Source organism: Bufo gargarizans, chromosome 4, assembly GCF_014858855.1.
Source record: "Bufo gargarizans isolate SCDJY-AF-19 chromosome 4, ASM1485885v1, whole genome shotgun sequence".
In the NCBI taxonomy this organism is placed as follows: domain Eukaryota; kingdom Metazoa; phylum Chordata; class Amphibia; order Anura; family Bufonidae; genus Bufo; species Bufo gargarizans.
In genome coordinates, this window is record NC_058083.1 from 508,112,600 (window position 1) to 508,138,399 (window position 25,800).

General features: G+C 43.5%; 1 protein-coding gene across 1 annotated transcript in view; it reads right to left on the reverse strand.

Annotated features, from left to right (window-relative positions):
* Positions 1–645: 645 nt before the first annotated feature.
* USH2A (usherin) overlaps positions 646–25,800 on the reverse strand; it is a 426,892-nt gene continuing 401,737 nt past the window's right edge. Inside the window, exons 38-40 of the mRNA XM_044291289.1 lie at positions 5,868–6,112; positions 2,008–2,220; positions 646–878 (exon numbers count right to left, since the gene is read on the reverse strand). Of these exons, the coding sequence (XP_044147224.1) occupies positions 789–878; positions 2,008–2,220; positions 5,868–6,112 (548 nt within the window). The 3' untranslated portion in view covers positions 646–788. The remainder of the gene's footprint in view (positions 879–2,007; positions 2,221–5,867; positions 6,113–25,800) is intronic.

Here is a 25,800-nt window from a genome sequence, read left to right on the forward strand (position 1 = left end):
TTGTCTTCTGTGTTGAGAAGGCCCTGGTCGTTCTCATTTCTGCATACTGGATTATGGTGGTCTGTGGAGGATACTTGAATATTTTTGAAGGCAACATATTACTCCACCAGTGTGGTTATTTCCATGGTTTATTGGTTCCACCCTTTGTGACCCCAGGAGAGGACTCCCCTGCAGTTAGACTTCTATTATGACTAAATTAATAACGGAAGGCCTCTAAAGGCATCCCGTTATGCTTTTCGTTGTAGAATTGCTTTTACCAGTAAACTAGTCGCAAACAAAATATGAAATTCGCTCATCTCTAGTTAGCACCAAGACACAACACTGAATCGGTGAAGGCCACGGTTGCTTGATCATTGTGAATCACTGATTGTTAAAAGCCTTGGCCACCATGAGAAGCTGTGTACAACTCTAATTGCTCTAATTCAGTTAAGGACCCCTAATTTCTTGTGAAACCAGTTCAGTACAATATCGTGCCATGCTAGCAAAACCCTAACAGGCTGCAATTCACATCACAACCACTGGGTGCCCGCGCATAGTCATGTATAGGATAGACATCAGTTGACACAATATCATGAAATTATGTTGTTTTGAAAAACTGGTTATCTCGCGACACGCATATCCGTTCATGTTCAGCCAAGAGAAAAGGTGAAGGGACTCGTCATCTTTTTCCTGACAGTATCCTCTGGGTGGATGCCACATGCTGATTAGTCATTGTGGTGAACTCTGTGGCACAGATCTTGACGTTTGCTGGTAAAACCTATATTTCCTTGGTCGCTATGTTTCTAGTGTTACAGTGGTGTGTCGGTGAAGGCCGTGTGTTGCTTTGTCACAGTGCTGAAGCTCTTTATGGTGCTGATAAGATCTTCATCATCCATGCACTAAGAATAAGAAAATTATCATTGATTATTATTGAAATGTGAAGGAGGACACACAGCTTTTGGGATATGGCGCTCTTTGTCATAGATTACTCATGTGGTCAATTAGGAGGCCACAGCTCAAACTTTGCTGGTGCCACTAGTGGAAAAAATAAGTTTTATTTAAGAGCTGAGAGCACAGGATATTTTTGAAATCGCAAGTTAAAGGGGTATTCCCATCTCAGACATTGACATGAACAGAGAGCACACCATGCATGCGCGGCCACCCTCCAATTTCCACTTTGGGATTTCTGAATATAGCCGAGTGTTGGCTCAGCTATTTCCGGCAGACCCATAGTAGTGAATGGAGAGGTGGCCGCACATGCATGCTGCGCTCTCCGTTTACTGCTATGGGACTTCCGAAATAGCTGAGCACTCTCACGTGACTATTTTCAGAACTCCCATAGCAGTGAATGGAGAGGTAGTAGTGCATGCACGGCATGCTCTCCTTCGCTTCTGGAGATAGATGCAGGTCCCACCTCTGGAACCTGCACCTGACATTGATGGTATATCTTATCGATCTAAGATGGGAATGCCCCACGATCAGTAGGGGTGCTCAGTTTTTTATTTTTTCTATGGACCAGAAATGAAGGCGTCAGGCACATGATTACAAGGGTGAACTGACTTTTATTATTGTATTCAACACAATATGGATGGTATATTTATGAACTGGGTTTTCTCATATTCCCATAATTTTTGGCCTGTGTTCTATGGGATTCCGTTACCACGGACCATAATTAAATTCTACAACGGAATGCATAACGGGATGCCTTTAGAGGCATTCCATTATGTATTCCCTCATAATAGAAGGCTATGGCCTGCATAAGGGATCCGTCCCATTTCCGTTATGTAGGGGAGTTCTCTCCTGCATACCGGAAACGTCTTTGGTCATATTCAACCTTAGGACCCCAGTGCTAACCACTGAGCCACCTTGCTGGCCACTGATTCATACCAATAAACTCCGATATGATCTCGAAATTGTAAAACATGAGATCAGATTGTGATAGTGGTGATCCTGAGATTCGAACATTACTCTTTTTGATGCAACATTTTATAAATTCATACTCGGGTCATAAAATAGCGTCCTACTTACCATTCCACTGTCATGGCCTTGAATGACGCTATCCCACATGGAGCTGTCCACTGTGGACTTCTTATCATGGGAAGCAATGAGTTGACTGGCGCTGCGGTACAAGGAGTTCTCCGAGAAGCTACAACTGATCTGACCTTGGCTCGTCTTCCTGAGTGTCATTGTATTGTGGCTCGTGTTAGTCTCCACTCCTGAAATCTTTACGTCCGACATTCCCTAATTAAAGCAACAGTGACTTAATAAAGACGGATAAAACCAATCAAGTAGGATAAAAGTACAGCTCAACACTTCATCCCAGAGCCTGGCGCACACATTAATGCCATATCTTATCAATATATGTTAAGTTTTTTGGGGGGATCTGAATATTGATGGTCTATCAGTATAAGATGAGAGTGGGGGCCCGACTCTCAGAACCTCCTTCCCCCAAGAGGGGGCTCTCATGCCAGTTATGAGGGTCTTTTCATTGTTTACATGGAGTCGTCTGCTTACTTGGAGCAGTGTACTGCAGCTTTGTTGCGTTCACTTGAATGGTAAGGAGGTGCAATATCCTGCCCTGCCACGAATATGTAGACACCATGTAAGAGTGCCACATAAGAAGACACCGGTATTATAGAAAGTGCATGCTGGTCAAGTTATACCTCTGGCTGGAGGGAAGGGGGTTAGGTCAAGAATTTGGCATGGGTGGTCGGGAAGGGGCATTTCTATTTTTGCCTCAGACAGCATGAAGGCTATCTGCATCCCTGCCCCTGGCTACACCGCACTGAGGGAAGGGGGGGCCCAAGCTGAACTTTTGTACCAGGGACCACGAGCCTTTGCTACGCCCCTGAGGATAGGCCTTCAATATCCTGATCCCAGAACAAAACTTTAAGAACCTGTCCCATGCAGAAGGTATGTTCATAAGGTCCCATATTGTAGGAGTTAAGTCCAACTGGCCTGGAAAAAAATGTCTAATAAGGGTTCATGCACACAACCGTATGTTTGGTCCGCATCCAATCCGCATTTTTTGTAGTTCCAATGCGGACCCGTTATATTAATGGGGCTGCAAAAGATGCGGACATCACATCGTGTGCTGTCTGCATCTGTATGTCCGTTCCACGGACCCTCAAAAAAGACAGAACCTGTCCTATTCTTATCTGTTTTCCGGACAAGGATAGGACATTTCTACAGGAGTTTGCAAAAGTTACAGTGGCGTGCACACTGCTCAGATCCGTGATTTGCACAAAAAGTATATGGTCGTGTGAACGAGCCCTATCGCGGGTTTCTCTGCATTTCCGCATCTGTTACTTGCGGATTTTGATGTTGGGTGTGCTCCGATCTCACCCTTGTATTGCAAAGGGTAAAATCACAAACCTGCAGAAACAATTGGCACGTGTTGGATTTAAAAATCAGCATGGCAGGTGAATTTCCACACGGAAAGTATATGCATAGTCTATATAGTATATGCCCGGAAAAACGGTGCGTAATCAGCCATGTGTGCAGCTAAATGTGAAAGGCCTACAAACTGCTCCCTCCCCTGTTTCTTGCCTTCCATGCCCAAGTCTTATCCGATAGAGAATGTGAAAGACAGAGAACACACAGGTCAAGTACACCACCGCACACGACTGTACCTCCAGGTGCATTATGTAACTCTTTAGAGTAATCCGATTTGAGGAACCAAATACATCGGCGACAAGATCACTCTAAGTGTTGAAGGACAGAAGAAAGTTAATGACCTGACGTCACCTTTTCATCACTATTAGCATCTGCCCTACAAATTCCACCACGTTGGCCCTCAAACTGCAGAATATGATTTTTTACTCTTAAATGGGTTCTCCGGGCTACAGACATTGATGACCTATCCTAATCAGTGGCAGATGGGTTTGGCCAATACCTGGCATCCCCTCCAATCAGCTGTTTCGGGCGACCACAGCGCCAGAAGCTATACTGTGTATGAAGCTGGGGGGAGACGGCGCCATACACAATGTAGTGGCCGTGCTTGCGTACTGCAGTTCAGTCCCCATTCAAGTGACTGGGGCTGTGTGGTAATATGCCGTTGCCGGAAACAACACAGTGTACGGAGCCTTCTGCTTCCGTCTGTAGACGGTATAGTTTCCGATGCCAGAACAGCTGATCGGCGTGGGTGCTGGGTGTCGCACCCCACCAATCTGACATTGAGGAGGACTGGTCTTTAATATCTGTAGCCAGGAGAACCCCTTTAAATGACTTTTTTTGTAAGGCTTAGAACAGCTGATAGAGTCTAACTGGATCATATTTCAGGAATATCTTCGTGTCTGAAGGTGGTCTGTTGGCTTATCTCCCATCAGAACAAAGGATTGGGCATGTTGAAATCCAAGGTCTTCAATGTCTGATTGGTGGGGATCTGACACCCTGCACCCGACCAATCGGTTGTCAGAAGTCAGTGCTGGAACAACACTGCTCCGTTCATTGTGTAGTGGATGGAGCTGGTTATCATTCACTTCAATGGGAGTTGTGCTGCAGTAACTGGCTCTGTCCACTACATAGTGGATGGAGCTGTGTAGTTCTGGGGCTGACTTCTGATGCCAGAGCAGAGCTACCAGAGGGAGCTAATGAGATTACTGCATACTGTTAATATTGAGCTCCCCCTAGTGGCAGCTGCAGGTAGCCAGAATTTTATCTTTTAACTCTGCGGTTGTATCAAGATATAAGTGAGCAATTGATTGGCAACCTTTGGCAATTAAAAAAAAAAATAATTGTTTCTGCCGTTGGCCACAAAACGGACAAAACAAATCATTTCCTCACCTCTACTGAAGAAGATATCGGAACTTAAAGGGTTTGTCCCATCTTGCCATTTCCACAGGCGATGGGACTAAGTGCCGGCCCTAGGTGGAAAAGGCAAGATGGGAAATGACAAAATCGGACAAACCCTTTAATTTTCTGTCATTCTTACCTTTTTTGGATTGTTTTCAACACACATTGGTGAATTAGAGACCTGAGATACAGGACACTTCAGAAGAGGCTGCTGACTACCAGAGAATGACCGTTTCTAGGTAAGACAAGGTAAAGAGACAGGAAGGAAAGAGACCATAAGAGAGAAGGAAAGCGAGAAAAAACAAGTGAAACTATCTTGTAATGGAAGGAAGCACAGTACAGAAGAGGTCCTCAGAAGCCTCTTACATGGGACTCTACAATGGCTAGAGGCTTCACCCATCAAGTGCACAAGGAGTGGAGCCATTCCACGAATCAAGTTTGGTAAGGATCTATCTAACATCTTATCAAGATCAGGAACATTCGGAGGACTTTGCTAAACCACAGTCTTTTGACATAATTATTACTGACACCACAGATGATTCTTCCCGTTTGAAGAGACAGAACCATGTCAGAAACTTGATGGATACATTATAAGTCAGTCACTGTTAGTGTCTGTCCTAGGATGGATCCAGCACCCAGTTATTGATGGAAGTGTCAACAGGGTGTAACCTTGTTTAAAGGGGTTGTCCTATCTTGGCCATGAAAGGCCACAGTAAGCACCAGCCAAGGGAAGTGGAGATACGCAAACAATGCTCTGCTGCTTCCATAAGTCGGATAGCAGCGAATAGGAGCTACACAAAACGCCATAGCACAGAGTCATTGTATGGTTTTTCTATGAAGCTTTAGAGGCCTAACTCACAGTATCTTGAGGGTCCTGCCCCCATTCTCAAGGAGTAATTAAATAAGAAACCTGTCACTTGAACGAGTCCGTGCTTATGCACCACCCCCTTGGCCTATGTTTTGAGAATAACAAGTTTTGCCTGACGTGTTCCTTAAATACAACCTAATTTTAGGCAACTGATATAGTGCATTCAAGCATTAGATCGCTCATCCCCCCACCCTGTTCACTCCACGCACTCTACATCTCTACATACCGTGTACGTGTCACTCTCTGAGTAAGCACTTGCTGGAGACATTCGCTGTTGGAGTGGCACTAATGGCGGCCGTTCTCTCGGATATGGCTGCTTGTTTAACTTCCTCTGTAGGATGAAGGAAAGGAGAATGGCCAGAAGCAGTAAGGCCAATAGCGCCATCAAGAGTATAAACCAAAGCTCCGTGTAGATGGCGTTCCCTCTCGTCTCCAGACCATTTTTTGTGCTTGGATTTGATTGTTCAGGAGCTAAAGAAAGAAAGTAAGAGAGAGACGGAGGGAGCTTATACCCGTCACATTAAATAATATATATTTACTCTGCGGACATTACCGACTTAGACTTTAATTAACTTGCAATGTCCATTGCACCGATCCAATTTATAGAACCAACGCAAAGCTAATTAAATATGTATTGGATAATCAAATACACATGGAAGCGCTCCGGCGTTAAGGTGATATTGTTCTGTTTTGCAGGAAAGAAAAATCCTATTAAAATATTGAAACAGCGAGACCTTTTATTTAAGAGCACTGCAATTTTTTTTATTTGATCCAATATGATTTTTGAATTAAATTTAAATCTAAAAGTAAAAAAACAAAACAAAAGTAATACTATTATATCGGATCTTTTGCCTCTAAGAAAAAAAAACTTTTTCACAGACGATTTACTGAGAAAAATACAGTTTTTGTGAGGGAGCTCACCGGAATATAGCCCAGCCTGCTACACCACCTAGCTGCTGTAATATAATATTCCATTAAAGGGGTTATCCCATCTTAGACAATGGGGGCATATCGCTAGGAGAACGGAGCCAGGGGACAGTTGTGGCTGGAGGACCCCGGGTTTCCCGGGGTCCGTCCACCACCAGGCGCAGCTCCCCGCCTCTCCTATTGAAGTGAATGGGAGCGCACCGCGCATGCGCGGCCACCGCTCCCATTCATTTCTATTGGGCCGAAGGAAATAGCCGAGCCAGTGCTTGGCTATTTTAAGCAGCTCCATAGAAATGAATGGAGGGCGTTTCAGAACATTTGATATTCAATAGCGATATTAAAAGAGCCAGCAAAGCTTCCTGTTATTGCAATCTTGCCCAAGGTAACACTCTAAGTTGTTATAATAAAGTCTTGTTGTTGCCACTCAGTATTACAGTTTCATATATACCGTGCTTGCTGTGCACCAAAATCAGGTGTAATATATTGTCTCTCTGCTTACCAGAATCCCGATATGCTGATTTGGTATTACTGTTAGCAGTGCATACATACGTGGTTTCCTCATATATAGCTGTTTGGCTTCCAGACCGCTGATTCACATGATCATACCCCGCGCCAGTGCCGGCACTAACTTCTTAGCGCATGCGAGTTGGGGCTATTGAAACGCCAACTGTGTTCCGTGGTCACGTGTATTCATTCTTGGTTCAAGTTTTTCAGCTCTATGTACAGTATATCGCTGTATTCTTCTATTCACCAAATGCGTTTCTAAACCAGCAAGGTTTCTTCTTCAGTGGTCAAAAAATTTAATGGAAATGAGGGAAAAAGTCACTTCTTATATTGGATTACCATATTTGTTTAAAAACCTGGATCGGACGGTATCGGACCAGTATTGTTATTTAAAACCTGGACCGGACTAGGGTTGTTATTTTTATCTATGTCTTATTCAGACATTGCTATTTGTACAAATACTTATTCATTTTGTTTTTTCACTACACTCATATGTGGTTCCATGTAGTGTAACATATACAATAAAACTACTATCGATATATTGTCAGAAAATGAAATGAAAATTAAACATTTAAAAATAGAAAAATAAATGAATAAAAGTAAAAAATTTAAAAAAAAATTAAAATAAAGAATAGAAAAATGGAAGTAAACAGAAAATAGGGGTGACATTTTGGTGTTATGGGGCCAGTGGGAGGATGTGTAGGACGTGTCAATGCACTGGTAAAACAGCCTGACATCGACATGTCGTGTAAATCTACCACCGGTCCATTATAGAAAACCAAAAATTTCCATTTCTGAGTTAAGTCTCAAAGGTGCCAACGATCCAAATTCATAAATCATTCTAGATTCATATCTTGACATTTTTGATATCAAGTCCCCTCCTCTCCAGTCCTTTTTTACTGATTATTTGCTGCATATTGCAAACCTGATGGATTAGTGGCATGATGTACTGTAAAATGATGTTATAGAGTATGTTTTTCATAGCCTTTTTTAATATTATTAATAGGTTCACTAACATGTAACCTGTCGCAATATTTAGATAATCTTTTGCAACCATACCGTATGTCAAAAACACCTAAGCTGGGGTCGAGTCTGGTGCTCTGGCGAAGGTACATCGACGACATTATTTTAATTTGGAAAGATACATATGAGGATTTAGTGGGCTTAATAACAATCAGTTTAATTTAAAATTTGCATCAAATTTAAGTATGCAGTCCATACAGTTCTTAGATCTCAATATAGAGGTTAAGGAATCGAAATTTGTATGCAGTACTTACCAAAAATCTGTAGCAAAAATGTTTCATATTAAATACTAGTTGTCATCTACCCCGCTGGTTACTGAACGTACCATTTAGTCAGTTCCGTCGACTTAAAAGGAACTGTACACAGAATGACCAGTTTTAAATAGAATCAGGGTCTATGAAGGTCCAATTTTTAGAGAAAAAAATACCCATTACCTTTATTGGACGATTCACTAAATAAGGTGAGAAAATTGGATAGGCAAACATGTTTCCAAACAAAAGAAAAATCTAGTAAAGAAGTAGAAGAGTCATCCAAATAGTTATTAACTTTTAATATGGAATATAAAAAAAATCCACTGTTATAAATAAACATTGGTATTACAAGAAGACAAAATATTGGTTAACAATTCTCCCAAAAAGACCACCCATAGTATATACGAGGGCCCCAAATTTAGGACTACAAGTAGCCCTAACAGTTAAAAGGCAGAAAAAAAGATCTACAGTATGACTGAAACCTTAAAGAGGACCTTTCACCTGGAAAAACAATGTGAACTAAGTATGCTGACATGTAGAGCGGCGCCCGGGGATCTCACTGCACTTACTATTATCCCTGGGCGCCGCTCCGTTGTCCCGCTATGCCCTCCGGTATCTTCGCTCTGTAAGTTATAGTAGGCGGAGTCTGCCCTTGTTCTGCTGGGCGTCTCCTTCTACTAGGCTGCAGCGCTGGCCAATCGCAGCGCACAGCTCACAGCCTGGGTGCGCGCCTGCTGCCTGCCAGCGAAACACTGGGCCAATCAGCAGCAGGATCTTTGCACACTCCTAATGCTGATTGGCCCATTGTGTGAAGCTGTGCAGGCACACGAGCCGAGGGAGCGCGCAGCCAGGCTGAGTACTAGGATGCGCTAGGAGCCAGTGAGAACTCGGGAAGGAGGGGGGGGGGGTGAACTGGGTGTTATTGGCGACACTGGGAACTGGACCGAGCCTGGAGTAAGTGCAGTTGCAGGCAGCTGGGCCTTCCGTGCGCTCCGGGCCCCCCTGTGGGGCGGGCCCCATAGCAGTGGCGTACCCTGCCTATATTTGCGGTACGCCACTGCCTATGCAGCAACTGCAGGGTCACTAATTTTCATAGAGAAACTACCATAATAAAATCTAAAGTAAACACATTTAAATGGGAAATCAAAGAAACATTACATGTAACAGTGAGGCAGTAATCTATATGGTAGAATGCACATGTAGTAAACAGTACATAGGTCACACAGGTAGAATGTTAAAAACCTGAATATCAGAACATATTAATCATATTAAAAAAGGCTATGAAAAACATACTCTATCACATCATTTTACAGTACATCATGCCAATAATCCATCAGGTTTGAAATATGCAGCGATTCAATCAGTAAAAAAGGACTGGAGAGGAGGGGACTTGATATAAAAAATGTCAAGCTATGAATCTAGAATGATTTATGAATTTGGATCGTTGGCACCTTTGGGACTTAACTCAGAAATGGAAATTTTTGGTTTTCTATAATGGACCGGTGGTAGATTTACACGACATGTCGATGTCGGGCTGTTTTACCAGTGCATCGACATGTCCTACACATCCTCCCACTGGCCCCATAACAGCCGACAGTCACCCCTATTTTCTGTTTACTTCTATTTTTCTATTCTTTATTTTTCATCTTTTATTTATTTTTTCATTTTTTATTTTTATGTCCTTTTCTGACAATATATCGATAGTAGTTTTATTGTATATGTTACACTACATGAAACCACATATGAGTGTAGTGAAAAAAACTAAATGAATAGGTATTTGTACAAATCGCAATGTCTGAATAAGACATAGACAAAAATAACAACCATAGTCTGGTCCAGGTTTTAACCCTTTGGCTACTTTTCGTTTTTGCGTTTTTATTTTTCTTCCCTATTTCCCGTGAGCCATAACTTTTTATTTTTCCGGTCACATAGCTGTATGAGGGCTTATTTTTTGCGGGACAAGTTGTACTTTCTAATGCCACCATTAATTATGGCATAAAATGTTGTGGGAAGCAGTAAAAAAAAAATCTAAATAGGGTGGAATTGGAAAAAAAAATAATGCAATCCCTCCACCGTTTTACGGGTTTTGTTCATGGAAAAACTGATCCATGCCCTTAATTCTCCGGGTGAGTACGATTACAACGATACCCCGTATGTATAGGTTATTTATGTCTAAATAGTGTAAAAATAAATTTAAACTTTGAGAACATTTTTTTTTTTATATCACCATATTCTGAACCCCATAACCTTTTTTATACTTATGTCTACTGAGCTGTTTTGGGGGCTAATTTTTTGTGGAACAATATGCACTTTTAATTGATACCATTTTGGAGTATGCGTGACTTTTTTATCACATTTTATTACATTTTTTGGGGTAAGAGAAGCAATGAAAAAATGGCAAATCGGCCATTTTGACCATTTTTCTCTGTTACGCCATTTGCCGTATTGGAATTTATACTTTCTATTTTAATAGTATGGGCATTTTCGGTTGCGGTGATACCCATGATGTTTATATTTATTGTTATTTAGGTATTTATTTTTTAATTATACGGAAAGGGGGGGGTGATTTAAACTTTTATATATTTTGAATTTTTTATATATTTTTTAACATTTAAAAAAATAAAATTTGTAATCATTATGTGCCTCATATATGAGCTTATTAAATTTTGTATATATTTTTGGGTTTATCAGGAATTTATTATTAGCTTTTTTGCTCACTTTTGCTCATTTCTTATCCTGACCTGCCATCTGGTGGCCAAAATAAGAATTGCAGTTTGAATACTGTTAGCCTACTCAGTAAGGCTACCAGTATTCAGTGCAACCTACCTATGCCCGGATTGGACACACGTTTTTGCGCATTTAGGTGCCGTGATCTCACTTGATCACGGCATCTAAAGCATTTAATTACCACGATCTGCATTATTGTATGAAATAGCAGAGATCTGCCGGCCATGACGCCCGCTGCACGTGCGAGCGGGCGTCATGTTTACACATCACACCAGCGCCGTACATGTACGGCGCTGTATAACAATACTGGTCCAATACAGTCCGGTCCAGGTTTTTAAACAAATATGGTAATCCAGGAAAAGAAGTGACTTTGTCCCTCGATTCCATTAAATTTTTTGACCACTAAAGAAGAAACCTTGCTGGTTTCGAAACACGTTTGGTGAATAAAAGAGTACAGCGATATAGATAGAGCTGAAAAACTTGAACCAAGAACGAATACACGTGGCCATGGAATACAGTTGGCGTCTTAATACCCCCAACTCAGCATGCGCTAGGAAGTTAGTGCCGGCACTGGCGCGGGGTATGATCATGTGAATCAGCGGTCTGGAAGCCAAACAGCTATATATGAGGAAACCACGTATGTAGGAACTGCTAACAGTAATACCAAATCAGCATATCAGGATTCTGGTAAGCAGAGAGACAATATATTACACCTGATTTTGGTGCACAGCAAGCACGGTATATATGAACTGTAACACTGAGTGGCAACAACAAGACTTTATTATGTTGAAGCTGCTTCCACTTGAAGCATTTAAGATACACTCTGGTGCTCCAAATCAAGGTACCCCAAGGCGTTAATATCTACGCGTGGCAGAGACATATGCTGACACAAAGGCAGGTCAAAGACAGTCTCTATGTTTATTACAATGAGTAAAGCGGTTTATACATCTTCAGGGGGGGTGTCCCCCTCTGAGACTCATGCCATTGGCTAAGAAGAAAAGAGCCAACACTTGGAGTCTGCGCATTGTGCACTATCTTACAAACTTTGGTATGTGAACTTAATGTAAACATCTGTGCACTGGCGCCATTTTATAATGGCGTTTTAATAACATTAATACTGCTTAGGCTACTTTCACTCTTGCGGCAGAGTGATCCGGCAAGCAGTTCCGTCGCCGGAACTGCCTGCCGGATCCGGCAAAGCGTATTCCAACTGATGGCATTTGTAAGACTGATCAGGATCCTGGTCAGTCTTAAAAATGCCTGATCAGTCAGGAAAAATGCATTGAAATGCCGGATCCGTCTTTCTGGTGTCATCCGGCAAAAAGGATTTATTTTTTTCACCTTTTTTCCGGTCTGGGCATGCGCAGACCGGAAGGGACCGATCCAGCATTCCATGATCCGGCACTAATACATTCCTATGGAAAAAAATGCCGGCATTCAGGCAAGTCTTCAGTTTTTTTCGCCAGAGATAAAACCGCAGCATGCTACGGTTTTATCTTTTGCCTGATCAGTGAAAATAACTGAACTGAAGACATCCTGATGCATCCTGAATGTATTGCTCTCCATTCAGAATGCATGGGGATATGCCTGATCAGTTCTTTTCCGGCATTAAGCCCTTTTGACGGAACTCAGTGCCGGAAAAGAAAAACGCTAGTGTGAAAGTACCCTTACGTCATATATGACACTTCAAGGAGGTGCTTTTTTATAGGCACTCACTGCTGAGATACAGGCAGCTCGGAGCAAAGGGGGAGGGGAAGGCACTGCTTAGATGAGGAAGATGCAGCTTAAAGTAACTACATTAGAAAATCAATCTAGTTACATAAAAAATGAAAGAGAGATATTCACACATCTCTATCAATTATAACAACTTAGAGCGTTACCTTGGGCAAGATTGCAATAACAGGAAGCTTTGCTGGCTCTTTTTTATATCGCTATTGAATATGAAATGTTCCGAAACAGTGTGTGAGCTCCGCAATAGGAACAGATAGAGGGACCGTGACTGCATACCATTTTCTAATATTAGTAGTTATACGTGTAATGATTTTTTGTTATTATTGTTTTATTAAGTATATAGGGACATTGGTATGTTCATGTAGGATATATTGCAAAATAAATTGATATACAGGTGAAACTCAAAAAATTTGAAAATAATGCAAAAGTCCATTTATTTCATTAATGCAAATTAAAAGAAATTGCATTATTGCAGCTTAAAATTAGAATATTGTGAAAAGGTTCAATATTCTAGGCTCAAAGTGTCACAGTCTAGTCAGCTAATTAATCCATACCCCCTGAGCAAAGGGGACCTCAAAATTGTGACTTTGGGGTTTCATAAGATTTAAGCCATAATCATCCCAATTATAATAAATAAAGGCTTGAAATATCTCGCTTTGCATGTAATGAGTCTCATATATTAGTTTCACCTTTTAAGTTGTATTACTGAAATAAATGAACTTTGCACGATATTCTAATTTTTCGAGTTTCACCTGTATGTTTTTTATGTGAAGCCGGACATTAATTGATTTACTTAGAAAAGTTTTGGGTTTGGGTCTTCTAACTGGACTAAACTGTCAATCAAACATTTGTTCGGCCAACAATTGTCTTCCCCAATCCCTTCAAACACATGCATGCTCAGCTCAGAGAAGAAAGAAAGCCACCTTTGGTGGTGGCCTATCTCCCCAAGAACAAAATGTTGAGGCATGCTGAAGTCCAACACGCTTGACTCTTCTCTCCCCTGAATGTTCTGGTGAGGGAGAGCCAGGAGGCGCCCCATACACATTAGATGTTAACCTGATCCTGCCTAAGCCGGCACGATCGGCCAACATACATCTAATATGTATGGCCACCTTTAGATTGTGTTCAGATTTGCTTTGGGGCCTTCCATCAGCGGTTCTTCCAAGGTTTCCACCATTTCTGACAGCAAGAATAACCCTGTAACCTGAGTGGGCAGAAGGACCATAAGCAAGTCTATGTACCATGTTCATGGTTGCCAGAAAAAAAAAATCCAACAAGGTACTTTCTATTCGCATTGGATACACTTCTTTTGTTTGGCCCACAGTGCCCTAGGACCGTCAGCAGCATCAGGAAAATGTGGAATTGGCGCTGGTGGGAGATTGCAGCACAGAGTCAAGGACATTCCAAGATTCAGCAGGTTGGCGTGCACACACTGCCTGTGTTCATGATCCCTAGAGTCAAGAGTGGAGGTTGAAGGAGGAAGATACTGAGAGACATTGCTATTCGTTTCTCTGAGACTCTGACCTAAGGCCCTCCATACACATTAGATCTCATGGTTCAGCCCTCCCAACCCATCCATACATGTGCCCACTTGGCTCACCCTAAATGGGTAGATGGGCCAAGGATAAGGCATGTTAAATTCCAGTTGCCAAATCCTTATCACCCCCAAAATCTGCTGTCAGGGAAGGGTCTGTAGATCTCCATACACATTAGATGGTCGCCAGGTCCTGCTGAAATCAGTGGGTTCAGCTAACATTTATCTAATGTGTATTGCCCGCTTATAATCATGGCCTACACATTTTACCCATGCCAGTTCATGTTTTGTGTTTTTTTTTTTTACCATGACTTTCACAAAAAAACACCATAAACCCAACATATTTATTATAATATGGCAACTCTAACCCAGTCATCGTCTATCGTACAGCACACATAATTTCCTGTGACCACTTCAGTGCAACCAGTCACATGTACTCAAGTAGTGGTCTCCTAGGCAGGAAGTCAGGTGTACCAAAACCTGAAGAAACCACTAAAGTACCAGAAACATGATGCGATTCTAAAAATGTACTTTGGATGCAGATACTACAGTGGACTGGGGCTCTAAATACCTGACTACCGGCAACGTTCAGACCTATAGATGTCACTAAAATGTATACAACAGGAGGTAATATTATTCCTTTGTATTTTCTGTGACATGCCCACAATTATTTTTATTATAATCCATAAAACTTCTCACCTCTGGTGCCCGGGGCTTCCATTCACGCTTATCCCTATTAGAATGACTGCCAATTATCTCCTGTAATATTGCAATAGTATCTCCTGCCTCTTACCACAGTAATGTCTGCCCTTGTCCTGCCATGTGCCGAGAATGCCTCGGCCCCACAAGCCCTTCTCCCTTATAAACTACTTAAGAGGTGTTCCGCATGAACGGTCCCCTATTATTCTGGATGGCGGCCGGTCTCCTGTATGGCCTCAGCTCCTATTATTTGTCTGTTATTAATCCGCACATATTTATTTTCTTTGGTTCTGGCTCGCTGCACATTTGCATCTCCATACATCCTCTTACTAATAGGTCATTATGCCATCTCCTCACCTCCCACCTGATAGACCAAGCTCCTCGTGTTCCGACTGTAATCTGGGCAACGTTAGTCCTGCTTCTTTTGTTTCAGAAATGGAAAAGCTACAGTTCAAATCCATCGGACCGGAGTGAAAAGGGTTAACGTATAGAAAATACACCATAATGTTGAAGCAGGTGAGGCGAATAAGATGGATTATAGAGTGACGATGGCAGCTGTCTAGGGGTAGAATATACGGGGGAATGGTCAGTTCTTAAAGTTGATGCGTTGGAATCAGGACAAATGAGCAAGCGTAAAGGTACGACCACCAAGAACCGGAGCCAGGGTCGGACTGACTCATCGGAGTACCAGAGGATCCTCTGGTGGTCCCAGTCCCTGAAGCCACAATTGGCCACAAAGGTTCAAGAGAAAATTGCATTTGGAGCTGCCTTTTATCTAACCACTGTCCACTAGGGCCTATTGGGATCATTTATCAAACTGGTGTAAAGTAGAACTGGCTTAGTTGCCGACAGCGACCAATCAGATTCCACCTTTTATTTTGGACAGCTGCTTTGGAAAATGAAAGGTGGAATCTGATTGGTTGCTATGATCAACTAAGCCAGTTCTACTTTATACCAGTTTGATAAATGGTCTTCAGTTTCAGTTCAGTTAGACTTTATTGATGATATATACCTGTGATGGCTAACCTCCGGCACCCCAGTTGTGGTAAAACTACAACTCCCAAGATGCACACTTGCTTGGCTGTTCTCAGAAGTCCATAGAAATTAATGGAGCATCCTCGGAGTCGTAGTTTCACCACAGCTGGAATGCCGGAGGTTAGCCATCACTGATATAGGGGTTGGGCCCCCAATAGTAATTTCCTCTGGTAGGCCCAAGGAACCCCAGTCTGACGCTGACCGCAGGATCTCATTTCCCAAGAGAAGTCAATGGGGAAACCGGTTTCTGAAACAGACCTGGCACTTTCCAAGTTGTGAAAACTGGGCCTGTTGCACATGTGGTCGACCGCACATAAAACATGCCCACCTGTTGCGACTGCAGACCACATTGACGATGCTGTTGATCACCTGTTTGTGGTATATGTTTAACATATTTTACCAAGTTAATCAGAATGCTAAAGAATAGGGAGGAGAGAATCGACTTCGGATGAAACATCCGATGTCAATTCGCATAATATTTTGTTTGAATACTGTAAGGAGCGAGCGCTCCGCACAGTTTCAGAATGTATTGGCTCCGATGAGCCTTTTTGCGAAGTCTCGCAAGACTTCACATAATAACTTTATAAATTAATTTCTACTGTAATAAAACATTTCCCGAACTCGGGTTCAGTTCCAAAGTAATAACCGGCTCATCGGAGCCAATACATTCTAATACTGTACGGAGCGCTCTCTTCGTACAGCATTGAAACAAAGTTTTATGCAAATCAACTTTGGATGTTTCATCTGAAGTCGATTCGCTCATCCCTAACCACAGTGTACTGATATGTGAGGTACGAGGAATAATAGATGCAGTCTGTACAGACATATGGTATACACAGCAATGTACTGATAAGTAGTGATGAGCGGCAGGGGCAATATTCGAATTGGCGATATTTCGCGAATATTTCACAAATTCGCTATTATTTTCTTGATTGTGAAAATCGCCAATGTAATATTCGTGTAGAGCGCACGCAATACAGGCGTGGGTCACTTTTGCTACATTTTCCAAGCTGCTAGAAGTTTCCTGAGACTGGAGAAAATGGTTGGCACGGCAGAACATTAATGGCTTTATATGCAGATAGAGTGCTCCAATATATTTGCGATTGCGCTAATTGGCAATTAATAATACGCATATGTTGGCGCAATACGTGAAACTTCACATTTTAGCAGGTCTTACTACATATTACTGATTGGTGCACTATGTATTGTTGTGACATCACAGCACTATGTCTGTAGCATGTATGTATGGACAGCAGAGAAACAGTAATCCCTATCACACTACCTAACACCCTGCACTGGAACCTATCAGCTACACCAGGGATGTCAAACTCGTGGCCCTCCAGCTGTTGCAAAACTACAACTCCCATCATGCCTGGGCATACTACAGCTATCAGGGAATGATGGGAGTTGTAGTTTTGCAACATCTGGAGGGCCATGAGTTTGACATCCATGAGCTACACTATATCAGGATATAACCTGCACTGACTATCTCCCACTAACTATCTGTATTATATATATACGGTAAGCTATCTAACTATCTATCTAATGTAGTGTGGAAATCACAGAGCACAGCAATGACACTGCTCTCTCTCTCAGAACTTTAAAGAACTGTAGAAAATGGCCGCTGGGGAGGTTCTTATATAGTAAGGGGTAGGCAACTTTTTCTATTGGTTGCTAGGGATGTTTCTAAGCTCAGACAAAAACATTGCATCCTTCTCATTGGCCCACAAGCAAGAAGCAGGGAGCGATCATCGAAAAAAAAATCTAGAATATTTAAAAATACGAATATATAGCACTATATTCTAAATATTCACTAATTCTCAAAGTGCAGATAGTCGCGATTAATATTCGCTATTTGAATATTCACGCCCGACACTACTGTGTTGGTACAGATATATAGTATATACAGCAGTGTACTGCGGGGCTGTAGAACGGAACTACGGATGCGGACAGCACACAGTGTGCTGTCCGCATCTTTTGCAGCCCCTTTGGAATGAATGGCCGCCTGAATGAGCCCTTAATAACAATGCTATGTAACTTATGTATTTTATTACATGTAATGTGCCTGGTTGTCCAGCAGGTGGCAGTGTATCTGACAGAGAGAGAGATCTTTAAAGGGACTCTGTCACCAGTTTCTAACCCCCCCTTTTAAAACTATTGTTCTCTCCATGGTGCCCTTGTCATTACAAAGCTGTTGTTATAAGATAAATCCGCCGTCTAGTTTTGATAAAAATCGCTTTTATCTAACCTGTCAATCTTCTGGATAAGGTGCCCAGGGCGTTTCTGAAGGTCTGAATCTGCCGCTCTCCGCCGCCGCCGTTGGTGCCCAGCTCCTCCCATGATCCTTTCAGCGCCACCTGGATGTAATGAAATCCGCCTCCGGCTCTCCTCAGTGCCCCCTCCTCCTTTTCAAAGATCCCGCACGTGCGCACAGGCCTGTGCCTGATGCGCCCGTGCGGACTTTTAGATTCTGCCTCGTTGAGCGAAGCGCGCGCGTTCGCGCGCATGCGCACTTCGCTCAACGAGGCAGAATCTAAAAGTCCGCACGGGCGCATCAGGCACAGGCCTGTGCGCACGCGCGGGATCTTTGAAAAGGAGGAGGGGGCACTGAGGAGAGCCGGAGGCGGATTTCATTACATCCAGGTGGCGCTGAAAGGATCATGGGAGGAGCTGGGCACCAACGGCGGCGGCGGAGAGCGGCAGATTCAGACCTTCAGAAACGCCCTGGGCACCTTATCCAGAAGATTGACAGGTTAGATAAAAGCGATTTTTATCAAAACTAGACGGCGGATTTATCTTATAACAACAGCTTTGTAATGACAAGGGCACCATGGAGAGAACAATAGTTTTAAAAGGGGGGGTTAGAAACTGGTGACAGAGTCCCTTTAAATAGAATTGAACTTACCATTCCATTCTCCCCCTTATGGCATAAATAGGCTAGTCCTGTTTCCTACAAAGGGAAGGGTTGCAGGAAGCTATGGTTAGTCTAGAGTTGAATGTGGAGCTGGAAAGACAAGAGATGGCGCAGTGAGGGAAATGCCCCCCCCCCCCCACCTCCTGCAGCAGGAGTCTCCAAAGGGAAGCAGCTCATAGAGCACCGTGACTACTTACAGTTTATAGACAGAGTAATACAAGGGGGTCAACAGCCAAGGAGACCCCACTCAAAGGTACCGGAACTGTCATAAAGTCCAGTAACCAGACCGAAGCCAGAGATAAGCACAGCAGAGAAAGGCAAAGCAAAGTGTCTGAGCTCACCGGCCAGTTTACCCCAAAACCTTCTAAAGCAAGAGAAAGACCAAATATTCTATGGATAAAAGTTTATTAAAGTAAAGCTGTTGAACTTTATAAAGTCTGAACCCTGATTATTCTACACAAACTACAACTCACTTTTTTTTTGCTACAGAGCCTAACCCTGGGGAATGACGGTATCCAGGTAGGAGACACACAAACTGTTCAGGCCATATCACCACTCGATATTCCTAAAAACTTGGGACACGATCGGCCCTGGGGGGTGGCACGTTGCACATATAAGAGGCACTATATATACAAAAAGGGGGCACATACTGTATAAGAGGCGCTATACATAATAGGGGCACATATGAGGTCCTGTAAATAAAGAAGCACATGTAAGAGGAAAATCTAGTATATAAAGCTGAGTGTATGTGTGTGTGTCTGCTAAAGGAATCCGCACAGTCGCATTTACAATCACGAAATTTGGCACACAGGTACATCAGGTGTCCGGGAAGGTTTTAGACCAAGTCTCAGCTCTCTAGGACGTACCGTTCTTGAGATATTCCCAAAAAATGCATTAGCCAATAGAAGCTTGCAGGCCGTTAGCCTCCACATACACAGTTTTACTCCAGCTTTTCATAACAACCCAGCCATTTAGTCTCACTGCTGTAGGAGAGCTTTAAAGAAAATCTGTCACCAGGATAATCGCTATTCAAGTAAAGCCATGGCCTAATAGCACTTAGTACCTTATTTGAAGATGTGCCTTTGTTCCAGCAATAGATGTTTTTATCCTCTGAAAATCTAGTTTATTTGGTATGCAAATGAGCCAGTAAGTGCCCAGAGGGGCGTCACTCTTGCAGGAAGGAGCCCAGACACACCCCCTACCACAATGTGTCCACCCTCAAAAGACAAACTTAAAACCCTGTTCCTGGTCCTGCTAAGCCACGCCCTGATCTGGTTAGGTCACGCCCCCTCCCAATCCTCAGCCGACAGGGATTTAAAAAATTAAGGTAAAAATCAACTTCTGTCAGCTGTAGAGGTGGGAGGGAGGGTGACTTTCTCCCAGCAGCTCACACTCAGACAGCACAGTGCTGCTGTCTTAAAGTGAGCTGTTCAAAAGGATACACCCCCGATCCGGTTAGGCCACGCGCCCAGGGCCGTCTTTAATATTGATTGGACCCTGGGCACAAATTTACTTGGGCCCCCTGGATCCCGCCTTCCCACACCTTAGCAGGCAATCACGCCCTCCACCACAACACACACACACACAAAATCCACACATCTGGTAGAGTACAGTGAATGACTGTAAATACTTCCAGTTCTGAAGACTCCAGCGGCTCAGGATCAGTGCTCTGGGCAGCTGGGCTCAGGCTGGAAGTGGGCACCGCTCTGCAGGAAGGAGACCAGGGCTCGGCTCACCCTAGCGTTACAGTGCACCCCAGCACCCCACAGTATGCAGTATAGCCCCCTATAGTATACAGCACCACACAGTATGCAGTATAGCACCCCACACTATACAGTACCCCACAGTATATAGTAGAGCAGTATCGCAGCCCACAGTATACAGCACCCCACAGTATACAACACCTCACTGTATACAGCACCCCAAACTATACACGATACAGCCCCCCACACTATACAGTACAGCAGTATAGCACTCCACACTATACCGCACCCACAGTATACAGACCCCCACACTATACATGCCCCCCCCACACTATACAGGCCCCACCACAGTATACAGCCCCCCACAGTATACAGGCCCCCACAGTATACAGGCCCCCACAGTATACAGCCCCCCACACAGTATACAGCCCCCCACAGTAGACAGGCCCCCACATAGTAAACAGACCCCACACAGTATACAGCCCCCCACACAGTATACAGCCCATCACACAGTATACAGCCCACCACACAGTATACAGCCCACCACACAGTATAAGGCCCCCCCACAGTATACAGGCCCCCACACAGTATACAGCCCACCACACAGTATACAGACCCCCACACAGTATAACGCCCCCCCACAGTATACAGGACCCCACACAGTATACAGCCCCCCACACAGTATACAGCCCCCCACACAGTATACAGCCCCCCCACACAGTATACCCCCCACAGTATACAGGCCCCCACACAGTATACAGCCCACCACACAGTATACAGGCCCCCACACAGTATACAGCCCACCACACAGTATACAGACCACCACACAGTATAAGGCCCCCCACAGTATACAGACCCCCACACAGTATACAGCCCACCACACAGTATACAGTCCCACACAATATACAGCCCCCCACAGTATACAGCACCTCACTATACAGTAGTTTACAGTATATTAACATAACAGCCCCTGTCACCTTTTTCTGATGTAATCTTCACACAAAAAAGCTCCACAGTTAACTTCTGTAACACTCCTGCTAGGTCACATGGTGATGATGTCATCTAAGGTCCTAGATCACAACATTAAAGTACACAGACAGCTTGACACCCGGTGCAGTAGCTAGCAGGGCTCAAGAGGCAGCTGCCTTGGGCCCCCCAGGAGCAACTGGGCCCGGGGCAGTTGCCCCTTTTGCCCCTTGGTAAAGACGGCCCTGCACGCGCCCTCCCAATTCTCAGCTGACAGGGATTGAAAAAATGAAGTTAACAATCAACTTCTAGGTTCCACTAAGCCACGCCCCGATCTGGTAATGCCACGCCCCCTCCCACTCCTCAGCTGACAGGGATTGAAAAAATAAAGTTAAAAATCAACTTCTGTCAGCTGCAGGGGTGGGAGGGATTTTGACTTTCTTCCTGCAGCTCACACTCAGACAGCACAGTGCTGCTGTCTGAGAATGAGCTGTTCAAAAGGACATCCTTGTGTCCGTCCAGATGGAGGACATGGAGTCTGAAAGCCGGACTGTCATGTAGACCTTCTCTTTCCTCTTCTCCTCCGTTAGACCGCCATGAAAAATTCTTTCAGCCGCATCTTGTCTCTACAGAGTTTGTAATACAGACACGTTAGATTTCTCAGTTTTTCCATCAACCTCGCCATCATAGTGTCCCGACAATGTCATCCTGCTGTCACCCCCAATACTGTGCCCGTTGTGCCCTCCCAATGCCCCAGGTACTATACTGCTGAAAAAATAGTGACCCTAATAGACATAATTGGGGTCATTTATCAAACTGGTGTAAAGTAGAACTGGATTTCCAAAAGAGCTGTCAAAAATGAAAGGTGGAATCTGATTGGCTGCTATGGGCAACTAAGCCAGTTCTACTGTACACCAGTTTGATAAATTACCCCAAATGTCCCTATTGTGTCCACAGCAGCTATAATGTCCCCTAGAGTGCCCCCAGTAATAATAATAGTAACACCTATTGTGCTCCAGGTAATAATCCCTGTATAGTGTCCCCAAAAATAAAAGAATTTCCCCTCACAGTGCCTCCCCAATAGCAACACCCCCCCACGCTGCCCCCACACAGTAATTTCCCCCACACTGCCCCCATATAGTAATTTCCCCCACACAGTAATTTCCCCCACACAGTAATTTCCTCCACACTGCCCCCCACACACAGTAGTTTTCCCCACACAGTAGTTTTCCCCACACTGCCCCCCACACAGTAGTTTTCCCCACACTGCCCCCCACACAGTAGTTTTCCCCACACTGCCCCCCACACAGTAGTTTCCCCCACACTGCCCCCATAAGAAAAATCTGCTATTGCCTGTCCCCTTTCATTTTGACAGATGTTCTCACAACATATCACAATTAAGATTTCAAATTATTGAACAGATACAGCAACCACGTAGAGGTGGCAACAGGTTATTAATGCTTAAAAAACGGGAAAGCTATTGGATCCACACCCTGCAGACTCTGGAACCAAAAGGTCTCAATCGAGACTATGAAGTGAGTTCTTTCCTATAAGGTATTAAATACTATATATTCAAATATTGCTCATTTGTTGTGTATTGCTGGTTTGATCAATTTTGTTTCTTTTCTTAGTCACAGAAAAAATGAAAATGGAAAATATTGAAAATAATGCGAAAATAATGCGAAATATATTGCTAATAATGCGAAATATATTGCTAATAATGCGAAATATATAAAAAATTGTTGAATTTTTTTTAGCCTGTAAGAGATGAAGATGTCTCAGGATATAATTGTAAACATTTCAGTTTCAAATTTGGCTTCTGTATATCTGGCTGCACTACATGCTTGCCATCTTTACTTTTTTTCCTTTCTGCTTTTTTTGTATAAATATTTACAAGTATTTATTTACTATTGTGATCACAGATTGAAGTGATCCGTCTTCAATTACAACTGTTTTGTTTCTACTTTGATTGTTTCACTTTGGGTATACATTGTAACCATGACAGTGTGACGTCATCACGTCTGAACGCCGGACATGGCGCTCTATTTAAATTGCTTTGTAATTTAATTCACTATGCTTGACAAAGGCTCAGTGTTGAGCCGAAACACGTGTTGCTTTGAATGCTTGAATAAAGCCAACTGAATCGCCAAAAGTGAGTGCCGGTCTCTTTCTGAATATTGAAGTGGGTTTTTCATACCTTAGACGCGAGCACCACGACGCAAGAAGAGGAGTGCCGGCTGTTTCCTTGTGTCTGCCCCCATACAGTAATTTCCCTAAACTTTCCTCCATACAGTAATTTCTCCCACATTGCCCCATATTAATTTCCCACACACTGCCCCCCCATACAGTAATTTCCCCTACACAATAGTTTCCTCCACATTGCCCCATATAGTAATCTGCCCCCACATACTGTAGTAATCCCTCCCATAAAAATTTGCCCCCACACAGTATCCCACCATTTCCCCCAAATAGTAATTTGCCCCCATACTGTCCACCCGATGTACTGTCCCCCCCATGTCAAATAAAAGCTAAATACTCACCTATGTCCAGGCGCACGATGGCAGGTGCGCATACTTCACTGTGCTGCGTCCCGACATAGGCGTGCGCGATGACGTCATCACGCATGCCTGCGTCAGGATTTCACTACAGCATAGGTCTCAGGCCTACTAGGCCTGAAGCCTATGGCAGTTATTGGCGGCGGGGGAGGGAACTATGTGCTCCCGTGCCCAGCCACAGTATGTGGGCGTCAGTGCTCCAGCAATGAGCGCTTCCATGTGTATTGATGGAAGCACTCATTGCTTCTGGCACCCCCCTGAGAGTCGGCACCTGGGGCGGACCACCCCCCCAGGCACGCCACTGCAGGGGGCACATAGCATGTGGAACTACCATTAGGAGTACTATGTGTGGCAATATATACAGAGGGCACAGAGCACGAGGCACTATATATGGGTTTCACAGAGTGTGTGGCACTGTATACAGGGGGCACAGAGCATGTGGAACTACCATTAGGAGCACTGTGTGGCACTATATACAGAGGGAACAGAGTGTGTGGCACTTTATTTTCAGGGTTCATAGTATGTATTCAGGGGCAGAGTGTATGCTGCTATTATATTTATGGCCATGCTTATGGCAGTAAGCGGAGTCTGTCTTAGTGTACAGGGTGCTTATGTGTTGGTAAAGCAAGAAGCTAAAATTTTCTCCGCCAAATCTGCAGAGACGAATGTCATCATAGTGGTCTGGATGTAGAAGACGTTATCTGTTAGGGCGGGTTCACATCAGTGTTATGAATTCCGTTATTGTTTTCCATCATAACATGGTTATAACGGAAAGTAACGGAAACCTTTAGAGGCATTCCGTTTTGATCCATCATAATAGAGCTTTTTGGGCAAGCATAACGGATCCATCTGGTTTCCATTATGCTGGATGCAAAATAAATTCCTTTCGGCAATTAGTGTATTAGTCTTACTAAATGTCCTCCAGTATGTGGTGGAGGAGGACTTTGCGTTAGTTAGGCGGCCCCCAATAAATGGACTGTGCCATACTCCAGGTACCCTTAATCTGGCCGTGCAGATGGGAATAGGGTTTAGTTATTACAGGTGTTCTGCCCCAGCAGAGGTTCTGGATAATTTCTAATTGATTCTGTTAGAGTTATTGCAGTTATGTAGTTATTAATGTGGTAATAAAAATGTACTACACTTTGTTTTTCTGTTAATAAAAATTATTGTATTGTGGGAGGTGCAATGCATGTAATCTTTGTATAGGCAGCAATTTTACCATGTGTTTCAGTGTTATGCAAATGTTACAGTTCATGCAATTCTATGTTTAATACTTATACATGCTAGTTGTATTCTTGTAGTTTTACCACACGCAAATACTCCTGTTTTGCCAATAAACAAGTTAGACTACAAAGAACAGTCCTCTTATTTGGAATACAGGAAAGGTTTATGCTGAATATGTGAATGTGTATGAAGACAGAACAACAGGGATGTATGAATCATGGAAGGGTGGAGGCAGACCATGTGGCTGCTATGGGGCCCTTGGACAGAAGGGGCCAGGCCTTTTGTTGCTTAGTGGCATGAATCCCCTCTCTATAAGAAATGCCTTTCGGATATGGCCCAGGGATCACAGAAACCATAAACTAGCTC